Genomic DNA, 14,776 nt, shown 5'->3' on the forward strand with positions numbered 1-14,776 from the left:
TCAATTAGCCTATCAGAAGCTTCTAAAGCCATGACATCCTTTTCTGCAATTTTCCAAGCTGTTTAAAGGCACAGTCAACTTACTGTATGCAAACATCTGACCCACCGGAATTGTGATACAGTGAATTATAAGTGAAATAATCTACAAAGTAGATGTCCTAACCGACTTGCCAAAACTATATTTTGTTAACAAGAAATTTGTGGAGTGGTTGAAAATCGAGTTTTAATGACTCCCGACCTAAGTGTTTGTAAACTTCCGACTTCAATTGTAGGTCTTAACAACAGTTCCACTAGCCAGGATCTACAGTTAATGTAGGCTTTCCTTACTGGAGCGCCTCCTCTAGTATTCCTAAGGAGAGTAGACAGAGAGGCATTCACAATGACAGGGTAGAGAGCTCTATTCTCTCCAGCAATGACTTGACAATGGAGAGGGAAAGCTGGAGTGGCGATTTAGAAAAAGGATGACACTAACTGGGCACTATTGATGGGGGAAAAATATTGTTAAATCGATACAGTTACATATTGTGTTATTTTTGACGATATATCGTATCGTTTTGACAATATTGCAATAATAGTATTTTTTACTTCATAGCTTATTTTGTGAAATATGGAGCCAATTTGTTTTCAGCACTTTTATTTCCATGACTGATCAAAACTTGTTTTCTCGTGGCTCCTTTGTGAGAATCGGAAGGCACCTAAGTATCGTGATTATATCGTCCCCGGCAATTCCCAGCCCTACTGGTGACTGTGTCAAATGATGCAGTACTTTCAACTTTAGTAGGAACAAACACACACCCACCCACCCACTCTGCCTGCTTCACCATAACATCTCTCCTCACCCCCCTCCTCCACTGGTCTTATCTGACACACACACACACACACACACACACACACACACACACTACTTCACACACCCCTGGCTCCATCTCTCTCCTCATCATGGGACCAGTTTGGCCAATTACGCCACAGGTCGCATTAGACACTTAAAATTCAGCGCAGCCCGTCACCCCTGGCTTGTCTGCCCGGCCACAGATGCTCTGGGGGTAATTTATTGAATCCTATTACAGGTTTGAGGAGGTAGCTCATGCACCCCAGCCCAGGTCCATAAATCTGAAAGCAAAACATTTCACCACTGGCCAGAGAAAAGAAAAAGGTTTATCTCTCTCCCCAGGGTGGGATGGGGAATTGATTGAGCATCAAAGTGATTGGCCTTGTCTGGCAAATATTAAAGCGCTTTTGGCATTTGTGTCATTGCTCTGTCATTATTTCTGCATCATATCCCAGCGTGCATGCTACTGAAGAGAATGAATCCAATCATTTGTCAGAGCTATCAAAAACATCCTCCAGATGAGTACCCGACGACAAAAGAAACACTTATTTTATCAAATAAACAGACTGTGTTAAAGCCACACTTTTCATTGGTGTTATGCATTTCCCCCTACAACGATTTTCGACAACTGTTGTAGTGTTCTGTCAAGTTGAAGAGAGAACGCAATTCATAGTCAGCAGACGGTTCTCCTCCAAAACAAACAGGATATGAAAGCTTACGTGACTAAGAAATCGAACAAAAACCTGCCTTTCGGCGTTCTTGCACAAAACAACTTAAAAGTAGAGTTAGATGTGAATCTCACAGAGAGTAGTGTCTGGATTTCACTTTTTGATCGATCTCTCAATAAACGTAACAAATCTAAGACCCTGACGATTCCTCTTAATGAATCTTCACCTTTATTGAGCACTCCATACTGTTCGGTCATTTGGGTGACGAACATGTCTGGAGCAACGCAGAAGTCACTGGAGGTCTGCAGAGAGGGAGTAAAACACAGTCACACGCTGGGAAAAAACAAACAGTCAGAAAGCATAACAGGACATTTCCCAACAACACAGTAGTTAGAATAATGAGAATGTTTAGTCTGCAGGATAATCAGTCTCACTAGAGCATTCCATCAGGAGATAATAAAGATCACATGCATCATCGTGTCACGGAAGGAAGACGAGGCAGGGGGGGGTCATCTCTGAATCATACGCAGGGGAGGGAATTATCCATTTGAAATGGTGTGGGAGGGGGATTTGCATAAAGACAGATCCCACTGGGTCCTAAATATTTGATAAAGGCATGCTGCGCACAATGAACGGCACACTGTACCAGCTATAAATTGTAGTAGCTAGTCTGCCTTGCAATTGTCCCTAGATAAACTTGGGAAGTGTTAACAACCCTAACTTCATGAATCATACTGATAATAGTACCTCATGCCAAACATTCTATTTTGTTCAGTGTCAGCTGGCCCACTGCAGTGATTCAGGTACAAGGTTGTACAGGTTCTAACTCCCACACTACTTGGACTGAGCTCTGGGTTCCAAGCCTCAACATAGAGATATAGAGCCATGTTCCCATGGAGACACTCACGGCAGACACAGCCAACTCCAGACCCAGGGAGGCCCAGCTAATAACCAGAGCCAGGATGCCCAGCAGACACACTCTGCGGAAGGAGAGAGAGAGAGAGAGCGAGAGAGAGAGAGAGAGAGCGAGGACAGAGGTTAGAACAGGACTGCCATCCAGAAGAAATATCAGCCCGCACAGAGACGCACGAGATTGAACTTCACTCAAGTTTACTATAGATTCACCCCATTAGTTTACAGTAGCAACGTTTCCCTCTACTGTGGGAATTGTGATCGAATCAACATAATTTGTCCCTTTCAAAGCAACATACCGGGGGAAAAGAAACGTCTGAGATTTTGTTATAGGCAGAGCGCATCGGAGGAGGATTCTATTGCATTGACAGGCACGAGTGACGGCGAGTAGATGCACTTGTTTTGAGATCAAAGTGAAGAACCGCATGTATCTGCGTGCACATTTTAGGGCTGACCCCATTTAGTAGACTGGTTGATTGTTTGGTCGACTGAGATTTCTTTAGATTTTTATTTATCATCATTGTTTACAAGACATCTGTCTGATTGGCACCTGTCTGAGTGGACTAATCCATTGTGGAGGCCGTGTGGATGGCACAGTCCATCACTAAGAAGTGCTACTGAAATTGTATATGGTTATATTACCTAAGAACAATGGTGCAACACTAATAAAAATAATATTACTTTATAACAAATGATCTTTCTCCTGAGTTGGATAGAGGTCGCTGTCCGTGGTTCTGAAATATCAGTACGCTATTGAATTGGTGCTTTTCCTAAACCATGTTGCTATGTGCATAATAGCAAAGTAAAGCAACATATGTGGGAGGCAGCAGCAGAGTTTGGAGACGAGAAAACAGCCCTTGCCTTAATTGTCTAAGAAAAGTGAGGAGAGAGGAAACGCCATCTTAATTAGGTCTGTAATCAATAGCCCTAAATGTTATACGGGATAGGCTTTATAAATCATCCATACATCTACAGAAATAAGACAGATCCTGCTTCTGTTGCCTGTTTGAGTGTTTGCTTAATAGCCTACTGATTCCGTGAGCACCAAGCCTCACGCAACCACAACAAGTCGGATAAACAATTTCACAAATTGGGCTGTTTTTAATCTACGCTACGCTGTAATTAAGTCTTTACATATTGTTTTTGTTAGAACAGCCTCTGGTATTATTATTATCATTTATTTAGTGTTTACACGGTTCCAAGTTGTCCGAAAAATTATATTTACAATAATAATAATGAAAAAAATAATAATAACCTTCCCTTTTCTTGATCTCATTGTTATTATTACTAGTATGATCATCATAATAATAATAATAATAATAAGTAATGTCATTATCATTAGTAGGCTTAGTATGGCACTATTGTATAACCACCTACGAGCTGTTGGCCTAAGAGCGCCTCCCGTTTGGTCTTAATACCGTAACTCACTGAGGACTAGATTTCAATAGTTATATAGGCTACAGCAGTGTATCAATCATTCAGCTGTTCATGTCATCATATAGCATACGAGTCATTAATGATTTTTTAGTTCAATAAAATAAGGCACTCAGTGCTTGCTCCTTACCTTCTTTTTCTTGATCTCCAGTATTTTCCACAACGACTGAAATTTATTCCACACGCTTGACTTCCCCTTTACCTCCTGAGCAACCAGTCAACATTCCGGTTTCAAGTTTATTTGTCACTCTGCATCCTCTGCATCCCTTTTGCTGCTATGTGTTACGGTGTTCAGAGTTTGTTATAACTAATTGATTGATGTAATTATGATATGCTATAGGTCAGGCCTTATTGGTCATGTGCATGCGATGCATACATGCGTCACGTTAAGAGCAAGGGTCAAGGGAATAGGGAATGTTTTTCCTAAACAAATGAGGGATTTAGGTAACAGAACTTTTTATTTTGTAAAGTGGCTTCAACACAATACAACAACAGTGCCAGTCACCTCCTTGTCTGAAGGACAAGTGGCTAAACAGGTTAATGTCAAGCCCTGCATGTTTTCAAAAGTCTCATGGGATGTAGGCCTGTATCATAGAACAGTTATTTCAATAGTTATTTCCATGCTAAAATGTTATGGGATGCATTTTCTCCATAGTTTTTTTTTTACGGTAGGCCACTCAGGTAGAACGACATTATGATCAAAATGGCCACAGCAGCCCACTTGGCCACTGTTAAAACTAACAAAAAAAACTGGGTACAGCCTCAGATCACACACTAAACACACACTGGAATTTTCATAACGTTCAAGTTTGCTCTGAGCAGACAAATGTTCTCAATGCCGCAAAAAAATGTAGGGAACATTGCCTTGGACTGGGAGTTGCTTAGCCTTAACACCAAACGATGGCTATTACACATTATGACTGATCTAAATAACATGCTGGAGGGTTTAATGTTGAGCTATGAAAAGGGAGACCTTGATTTCAACCCTAAACACCCACAGGGATAATGTTTCCCTCATCTCCCAAGGAGAGTTAGGGTTAATTATGTTAGAGGAAGTACCCCTTCATTGGTCTCTGGGCAGGGCTTGAGGATGACCTGGGTCTGATTCACTGAGGATGCGTGAGATGAAAGGACATAGGAGGGATAGGAGAGCGGGACCTGGGGGAACCATAAAGCCCAACACTCTGGAACTGACCAACATGATAATGAGCCTCCCAAACTGACCCTGCTGTATCCACAGTCACAGATCATTAAATTAAATAGAAGGGGAGGGACTGAAGAGGAGGACAGGCAGTGATGAGCCTGTGTCCTTGAAGCCTTTAAAAAAAGGATCTAACATACTTTCCTGCAGAGTTATCAAGAGTTGAGACAGAGGAATTTTCTGAGAGATTAGTTTTAATGCACGTGCCAAATGGACTGTGACTGGCTGACACTTTAGGAAGCGTGAATTCGTCTCACATAATCGCAATGACAAGGCTGTTCAGCGTACAGTCAAAAGTAATTTGCAATGGGCGAACAAAGTGATACTTGAGATAAAACTTCTGACACGTTGGAGGCTTTCATTTTGTTTAAATAATTCAATAGCATGACAATTGCTATAAATATATGGCCCAGCAGAATATGGTCCCCCTCCCCACAGTTCTTTTTGGTTCACTCCCTCACATGGTAGGACTTACCCAATAAGTGTTCCCTTGGAGTTGCGAATGAGGCCAAACAGCACCAGCAGGCAGATGAGGATGTTGAAAAGCAGCAGGCCTAAGTAGCCCAGCCACCTGAAGTGGAAAACAACAATAACAGTCACGAACAACCACAAACACAACAGAACTATAGACGAACTGACTGAAGAAACCCCAACACCTGCTGACAAACGCAGCACAGTACAGCAAGAAGGAGAAGTTATCTATGACCACTGTACAAATCACATTGGTACTGCTAAAGAAATCAAAAGGATACAAACATGGGGATGGCTTCAAACATACATAAAACAAGAAGGAGACGTGATTTGAAGTCCACTTCCCCTGCGAGATGCTGAGGGAGGAAGTGTTTGAGATGTCGAGAGGAAGTAGCAGGGAGGGTCGGCTGCTGAATCAGACTGATTCAACTGTAAAGGCCTTTCCACTGTTGACTGCAGTCATCTCTGTTAACGACTTTCACATTCATACAGAGCCAACTGAATATCACTGACTGGCTGGCTGGACGGTCTCACCAGGAGACCAACTATCCAACTGTGAAATGTACTGAGGATATATAAACTATCTTACACTGCAGGGTTGTTAACACGAGTTACAGGAGGGAGGACTGTGTTGTGTGTTTCATCCAGTGTCTCCTCCCACTAAAATGGGTCATTTGAAGGGTTTCCCCAGAAAAATCTGAGGTCTCTTGTGGTTCATATTAGCCTTTTCTGAGTATCAACTGAGATGACTCTCTCTAAAGGGCCTAGCAGTGGAATTCTGCAGCACGACACCAGCATAAACATCAATCTACGAGGAATGACGTACTGTTCATGTAAACTGCTAATCCTCTAGTGCAGGATTCCTCTCAGAGTGGAAGCTGTGTAGTTCTGTTCACACTCCATTAAACCCATGTTGCTGTGAGCTCCTGTATGTAAATGAGGCAGCAGCAAAAGTAGCTAATAATAAAAACTCCCTAATACCTAACTTGAAATACAAGCAATGTATCATACAACATGACAGGAAAACAAACTCCAACTACATTCACCTACAATAGCCAAACAATGTACTAAAACAAACAGGCCTCGGTTCTGGTAATGGTTTTGGTGAACAATAGAAATTGTATGTCATGAGATGTCATATATTGAGACTCCCAGTCTGCCCATCTCTCACCTGTACCAGTCGTAGAGCTCGATGTTGACGGCCAGCTGCTCCAGGGAGATGTCTCTGTTTCCCCAGAAGGGGATCTCCACCATCTGCCTCACCAGCTCGTCCAGCTGGCCCTGCAGCTTCTGGATGATAGACAGATAGTCTGTGTGCTTGGCGTACTGGCCCTCCAGCTGCCCCAGACTGCCATCCACCGTCTGCTTCAGGGAGCCCGTGCCATCTGATACCTAGGTAGTAGGCACAGGGAGGGACACCCAAAGTCACAAACAACCCACTCCTTATGGGGATAGACAAAATCAATAGTGTTAATTATATCGTATCTATTTGGGGTTAGCAGGGGAATCACTGCTCCTTATAGTGATCAACAGTATGATGACTGTGAACGGTGGGCCCAGCCCATGTTATGGCTGTGACAGTAGAGATTTTGCTGGGGTGTCATTGTTTCAATGGGAGTTCTGAGTATTACCAGTTTCTGCACTCCTGCCACCGTGCGGTTGGCGTGGCGCAGGGAGTACGTCAGCCTGTTCACGCCGTCACAGGTCTCGCCGTTCCCATAGAAACCAACAGCAATGCCGGCGCTGAAGGGAGACAAGGGGGAGGAGAGGAAGCTGTTAGGAGGAGGAAGAGGGGTCGGCACAGCACGGCAGACAGACAGACGTACGGGGTAGGCGTGTGAACCCTGCATCAACCCTGCCAGGGATAGATGCTACTAAACAGGCAGCATTGAGCTACAGCAGAAAGCCTCCCTATACAGAGTCCATAGCAACCAAGAGAAATGGGTCAGCAATGCCCAGAGCCCCACGCCAGAGCTAACAAAGACTGCACTGACACAGGAGATCAACCCTTGCCCATTCATGGAGGCCGGAGATTATAGGGGGAGCCGCCCTGGCAATCACAAAGACCTACTTCCTCCCAGCTAGTGATAGACCAGTAGCCCTGAGGGTACTTGGCCTATCCACAGGGGGTACTTGAGAAGACTCATGAGACCATAGGCCTACTGGTAAAATGCACATGAGGGGGTACTTCAGGGGTACTCCAGGCAGAGAAAAATTCAGATGGTTGTACAGTAACCAAAAAAGGTTGGGAACCACTGCGCTAGAGTAGTTCACAAGTGGAATCAAATGCATTCGAGGTGGCAACATACAACACCGAATTTCTGATGCATATATCATCTAATTATTTACATAAACATTCTGAATATTAGCTACCTATTAAAAACTGATACCAGTAGGCCTTTAGAAGTCTGAGTTGTCCTTTAGATTAGAATGCGATTGAATTTTGCTCAACAGTGAAACCCAAGAAACTCAGTAGGAACTGAAGACCTGGTGAGAGTGGGACTTTTGCTCAATACATGTGGGGGGTAACCAATTGAATCAACAATGAGAATGATATCAGGGGGTAGCCTTGTCTAAGGAGGAGTTGTCACTACTTTTAACCTATTTCCCCTTTGGGAAACAAATACCTCACCACCAGGGGTCACTACAGCATCTCTCTCTCTCTGTATTCAATTTGCTTATCGGCATGACGTAAAAATGTACATATTGCCAAAGCTTACTTTGGAGATTTACAATATTAACATAATTAAAATAATAAATATTCTCTCTCTAACTCCCTCCCATTGTGAGCAGTTCAATAGGCGCCACAATCACTGCCTCCCTGCTGACTGAGAGACTGCAGAGCCAGACAGCCAGCCCAAACAATAGCCTGGTGACCATATGGTCACTCTCAGTTGAACACATGCAAACTGGAGGAGCATTCCATGTGTACAGCAGCTTGTTGAAGGACAGTCCATTTACAGTTCACACACACACACACACGACATCAGATGGAGGACAGGCTCCATGCAGAGTCCTTCAGAGCTATAAACTAAAGTAAATAGGCCGATTACATGATGACATCATTATAAGGCAGTTGGAGGAACTGTACAAGCAAGATGGAAGGAGGCCCGAGGGCAGCGTATCAAAGGAGACGTTCTGGTCAAACAGACTGGCTTTTAACATTGTATTGCAGGATTTCAAAGCTTCACTGCCATTATCCTACAGTATGTTTAAAGCAGGTACGTTCAGTTGTGGTTCTCAGACAGACGCCATCTAAGGCTATGGTTACATGGTTTCCTGCAGCCGTAGCAGAGTTCCCATCATTCCTGCAAGTCAGTACATCTGCCAGGATGATCTGTATAGGGTGTGGGTCTGGGGTAAGGCCAAACAAAGGGTTCCTCTGACATTGATAAACATCTAGCTTGTTCAACACTAATGGAGCCAAGACCAGGCCATTCCAGTAGTAACCAAAAATTTGAACATTTCAAAAGAGAAGTTTGAGTGTCATGCATGTAAGGCTGCAGCAATAACTAGGCTACATCAACAGAAACTAGGCTTACTCAACATAATGTCTCAGTTGAAGTAGAGAATCTTCAAGGACAGATGAGGAGAATATCTCTGAACAAAGAGTCAAACTGAATTATACGATGCAGCCACAGCAAGTGATATCACATTTTGATGCACCATCAATGACTTATGAAATTGCCATGGCAACCACTTTTGAGCAAAGTTAAAGCAGTACAATACGACAATTACCTCAGGGAGGGGAGAAAGAAGCAGAGTCAATCATTATAGACATAAGACAAGTTAAACTACTTCAGAACAAACCTGGAGAAAGACATTCAATCATCTCCTGCGTAAAATCTATAGACAAAGTGTTCCACAGGGATGCTGGCCCATGTTGATTCCAATGCTTCCCACAGTTGTGTCAAGTTGGCTGGACACAAACCGTTCTTGACACAAACCGGTGCACCTGGCACCAAGTACCATACCCCGTTCAAAGGCACTTAAATCTTTTGTCTTGCCCATTCACCTTCAATGGCACACATACACAATCCACGTCTCAATTGTCTCCACGTTTAAAAATCGTCCTTTAACCTGTTGCCTCCCCTTCGTCTACACTGATTGAAGTGGATTTTATAAGTGACATCAATAAGGGATCATAGCTTTCACCTGGTCAGCCTGTCATGGAAAGTGCAGGTGTTCTTAATGTTTTGTACCCTCAGTGTATATTGTGAAGACTAAGCTGATCTAGCCCTCCTACGCAGTCTAGAACGAACCACCCTACCAGTAAGATACATAATATGAAATGTTCACCCCCCCATAAAACCAAGCAGTGAATTTGAAGCTCAGATCTTTCCTTTTTTTCTTTCTTTTTAAAGCAGGTCTGTTTAGGCTTAACTCTTCATGCCTGTGACATAACATCCCCAGTCCTTTACACAAGAGCGTCAGAGGGGATTAAATCAAATGTCATGTTGACAAGGGAAACACCTCCTGTTAAAATGGGAGCCAGTCCACTCCTCTTCACCCTGCAGCCAATGAGTGGATGGGATTGGCCATTTCCTGAACTGCTGCTAGCTAGGGCAATCTCTTCCTCTCATACTCTATGGGATGGAAAGGTGAGCTGGAACTATGGGTTTGTGTTCAGGGCAAACAAAGCACATCTCCCTCTGGGGACGGGTAAACTGTGGTGGAAACTTAGAACAGGAAACACAGCCAGAGATTAAATACACAACAACCCCACTAGTTTGTTGGTTTAGTGTTCTCTTCGACCACCTTGATAGTTTAGGAGTTTGTAATGTTTTCTAGACACATCCGGTTTGTGTCGTTCATATTACACCCCCGTGCCGTTTCACAGAAATGTACAGAGCGTTGTTGTTTCTCTCACTGTAAGGTCAGTGATTCAGGACTGACAAAGCAGCAAGACAACGTCTTAAGTGCTTTATATGTTTAGGTGTTCACAAAGAAAACGCCAGAAATGACATATCCGAGTTCCATCTCCCTGTCATCGACCAGCACAGTGAGTTTACAGCAGGCTGAAGACAAACCAGAAAGATGTTATCGCACACTCAATGTCAAGCCTAAAAACGGATTTACATGAAAGGCAGTTCTGCTTCCTAGGCTCTTGCCTGGGATTTCCATCATCTTTAATTATGCAAGCAGCAACAACTCCTTTGATCTCGACAACCTCAAGTTTCACAGCCAAAACGTAACAAAGTGACAGAAGATGGGTATGTGACTGCGAGGACTCCCTCAAATCATGAGCTTTGTGCAAGACTTCAGTAAAACAAAATTGCAGAGATTCTCTCAAGTTTCATGACAGTTAGACCATAAACTTACACTGCCTGTCATTCACGTGGCATTAAACTGAATTTAATATTCCACATGCGGCATTTTTACTCATTGCTCTAATCCCACTTTCCCCACGCTCTCACCACACAGACACACAGGGAGAGAGTAATTGTCATGCAGCCCACATGCTCATCAAGTCTCCATGCTTTTGTGAGCCGCTCTGCAGTGATTTCAGCTGAATCCAACAAGATGGCTCTGAGCTGATCCAACTCATGGGGAGTGAAAACAGGATTCAGCGAAGCCCAGTGTTAAAATGGATGTGACAAAAACAGGAAGATTCCACAATTGAGTCAGCAAAAAGCTCATGCTTGGATTTCACAAGCTCTCCCAAATAAATGAACTCTTTATTTGGGATATGGAAGCGTTTAATGTCTCTCTCTTGGGTGTCATCCATTCGTAAGACATTACTCAGTTTTCAGTACGTGTGGGAGTTCTTTGCTCTGCTCTCAGGTTGTTCTTCCCTTTCTCATGACTCCTCTGAGACTGTATGCTAATACAAGTATCTGGCCTAACAGTCAAATCCCAGAGGATTACTTACATAGTATTATTATACATTTTTTATTTAACCTTTATTTAACTAGGCAAATCAGTTAAGAACAAATTCTTATTTACTGTGATGGCCTCTCATCTATACATGAAAGAATAGGCTTTGTTTCCAGACAGATACAGAGTGGAATCTTTTTTTAGGCTGTGTTCTCACACCTCCACAATGCTGAACATAAACTGCACAAAGCAGATGGTTGGATTCTTAAAAAAGGTGTCCATTTATTTGGGTGGATCCATGAAGAGCCGAGGCCACTTTTTCCATGTGGTCTACAGGTGAACAGGAAAACATTGAAAAAGATGAGCAGAAGATATCGGCCCTTTTTAATGTCTATCTGTCTGTCCTTCCTTCTCCTGTCACTTGCCATGAGGCCATTTTGCTCTGCGTTTGTGGCTGCTTTCCCATTTCCGCTTTGATCATCTATGTACGAGCTACAGACAGTGACTGTCCACAGTTTGCTGTCTGTGTGTCCATCTGTCTGTCCCTAGATGAGCAGAACGACTTCCATTTCAGCGCCTTGAGACTCCTGGCTGGGCCTCTGTCTGTGTCGACAATGATGCCATGACCTGAGAAGTACTAAACAAAGAGAGGAAACAGACTAAACTGTTTACTTGTTTGGGTGGCCTGGGGGCTGAACCCACAACACAAAGGTCATGTTTTCTAAATTACAGCTGAAGGAGCCATTTCCTCATCCTCCCAAATCTTTATTGGCAGATTATTAAACACACAACACAAAGTGCATGACAGTTAAGATTCTCTGTTACAAAACCATCCACTACTTGGTTACTGTTTATCATTAAATGGCAGACCGGATTTATTTTCTCCCCCTCCAAAAAGGCTTCCATGCACACAGACTAGGGATGGGCATTTGAAATATTTTCACTATTCGAATAAATTAAAAAAAAAAACATTAAAAAAAAGAAGAAATATCCGGATAGTCGAAATACATGTGTTTTTTGTAAAACTAGGTTTGCTGCTGTAGCAGGGGGGGGGGTGTGTGTGTGTGAGCAGGGGTCAGTGTGTGAGAGACCATGTTCCCCTTCCTTGTCTACAAGGGAAATTATGTAAAATATATCACTAGCCACTTTAAACAATGCTACCTAATATAATGTTTACATACCCTACATTATTCATCTCATATGTATACGTATATACTGTACTCTATCATCTACTGCATCCTTATGTAATTACATGTATCACTAGCCACTTTAACTATGCCACTTTGTTTACATACTCATCTCATATGTATATACTGTACTCGATACCATCTACTGTATCTTGCCTATGCTGCTCTGTACCATCACTCATTCATATATCTCTATGTACATATTCTTATCCCCTTACACTGTGCATAAGACAGTAGTTTTGGAATTGTTAGATTACTTGTTGGTTATTACTGCATTGTCGGAACTAGAAGCACAAGCATTTCGCTACACTCGCATTAACATCTGCTAACCATGTATATGTGACAAATAAAATTTGATTTGATTTTGATTTGATTTGAAGTACAACAACTCCTAGCCCAGAGTGGAACTCAGGACTAAGCTTATAATGCATGATATAACCTTGAGAGTTATGTCCCACCCCGCTGTGGGGTGGTGGAAGGGGTGGTGGTGGCATCAAACTATTTGATTGAACACTTTCTTGGGCACTGCTGGGCCATGCACAAGGCAACCTTTCCATCAGAACCATCTACTGATTACAGATACAGTCCAACGCGGGACACGTGCTGCTATAACAGGCAGTCATTGGCAGAGTACTAATCTCTCACGCTTCTCCTATGTAATGCCCTACAATGGAACATTAACGGCGAGCTTCAGATTAAAAAACAGTCTAACTTCCGTCGTTTTCTATTCCTTTATGCATTGATTAGAAATGTCCCCACTCACCTGCTAGGCTACATATCTAGCCTCTGACTGTAGTGCCGCTTTGATTGGCTCACAATAAACCAAATCCAACTTTATTTGTCACACGCGCTGAATACAACAAGTGTAGACTTTACCGTGAAATGCTTACTTACAAGCCCTTAACCAACAGTGCAGTTCAAGACGAAGAAAATATTTACCAAGTAGACTAAAATAAAAAGTAACAATAAGAATAACAAGGCTGTATACACCAGTACCGAGTCAGTGTGCAGGGGTACAGGCTAGTTGAGGTAATCTGTACATGTAGGTGGGGGCGAAGTGACTATGCATAGATAACAAACAAACAGCGAGTAGCAGTGTACAAAAGGGGGGTCAATGTAAATAGTCCTGTGGCAATTTTATGAATTGATCAGCAGTCTTATGGCTTGGGGGTAGAAGCTGTTAAGGAGCCTTTTGGTCCTAGACTTGGCGCTTACCGCTTGCCGTGCGGTAGCACAGAAAACAGTCCATGACTTGTGCAAACTTAATGATGGTGTTGGAGTTGTGTTTGTACACGCAGTCGTGGGTGAACAGGGAATACAGGAGGGGACTAAGTACACACTCCTGAGGGGCCCCAGTGTTAAGGATCAGCGTGGCAGACGTTTTGTGGCCTACTCTTACCACCTGGGTGCAGCCCGTTAGAAAGTCGAGGATCCAGTTGCAGAGGGAGGTGTTTAGTCCCAGAGTCCTTAGCTTAGTGCTGAGCTTCGTGGGCACTATGGTGTTGAATGCTGAGCTGTAGTCAATGAACAGCATTTTCACATAGGTGTTCCTTTTGTCCAGGTGAGAAAGGGCAGTGTGGAGTGCGATTGAGATTGTCATCTGTGGATCTGTTGGGGTGGTAGGCAAATTGGAGTGGGTCTAGGGTGTCCGGGAGGATGTTGTTGATGTGAGCCATGACCAGCCTTTCAAAGCACTTCATGGCTACAGACGTGAGTGCCATGGGGCGGTAGTCATTTAGGCAGGTTACCTTCGCTTCCTTGCGCACAGGGACAATGGTTGTTTGCTTGAAACATGTAGGTATTACAGACTCAAGTCAGGGAGAGGTTGAAAATGTCAGTGACACTTGACAGTTGACCTGCCCATTACCATGTCCTGGTAATCCGTCTGGCCCAGCGGCTTTGTGAATGTTGACCTGTTTAAAGGTTTTGTTCACATCGCCTACCGATTTACACGTGTGAAGGCTACCAGTGTGTCTTTTTTAATATTAATGTGTCTTTTTTATATTAGAAAGTTTGTTGTTTTATTAAATGAAGAATGTCAAATGTCACGGTATTTACTTGTATGTAGTAATGTCACTTCATGGATCATTTTAGTTAATTCAGACAAAGCCTTTTCAATGTTAAAATAGGCCTAAACATGTACACTCGCAATAATCATGTACACTCGCGATAATCAAATACTAATACTAACGTCCGTTCGATAAACCGGGCCAATCCCTAGCACAGACCACATGAATTACACAATAGCATTAAGCACA

At 43.1% G+C, this 14,776-nt stretch overlaps 1 protein-coding gene across 2 annotated transcripts in view; it reads right to left on the minus strand.

The window, feature by feature from the left end:
• Nucleotides 1-14,776, minus strand: part of LOC112245976 (protein tweety homolog 3) — a 65,329-nt gene that overhangs the window by 19,492 nt on the left and 31,061 nt on the right. For both annotated transcript variants that reach the window (XM_024414227.2, XM_024414228.2), the window contains exons 3-7: nucleotides 7,146-7,257; nucleotides 6,686-6,906; nucleotides 5,519-5,614; nucleotides 2,404-2,476; nucleotides 1,723-1,798 (exon numbers count right to left, since the gene is read on the minus strand). In XM_024414227.2, coding sequence (XP_024269995.1) covers nucleotides 1,723-1,798; nucleotides 2,404-2,476; nucleotides 5,519-5,614; nucleotides 6,686-6,906; nucleotides 7,146-7,257 — 578 coding nt within the window. The remainder of the gene's footprint in view (nucleotides 1-1,722; nucleotides 1,799-2,403; nucleotides 2,477-5,518; nucleotides 5,615-6,685; nucleotides 6,907-7,145; nucleotides 7,258-14,776) is intronic.

The sequence above is a fragment of the Oncorhynchus tshawytscha genome, linkage group LG27 (genome assembly GCF_018296145.1).
Source record: "Oncorhynchus tshawytscha isolate Ot180627B linkage group LG27, Otsh_v2.0, whole genome shotgun sequence".
NCBI lineage: Eukaryota > Metazoa > Chordata > Actinopteri > Salmoniformes > Salmonidae > Oncorhynchus > Oncorhynchus tshawytscha.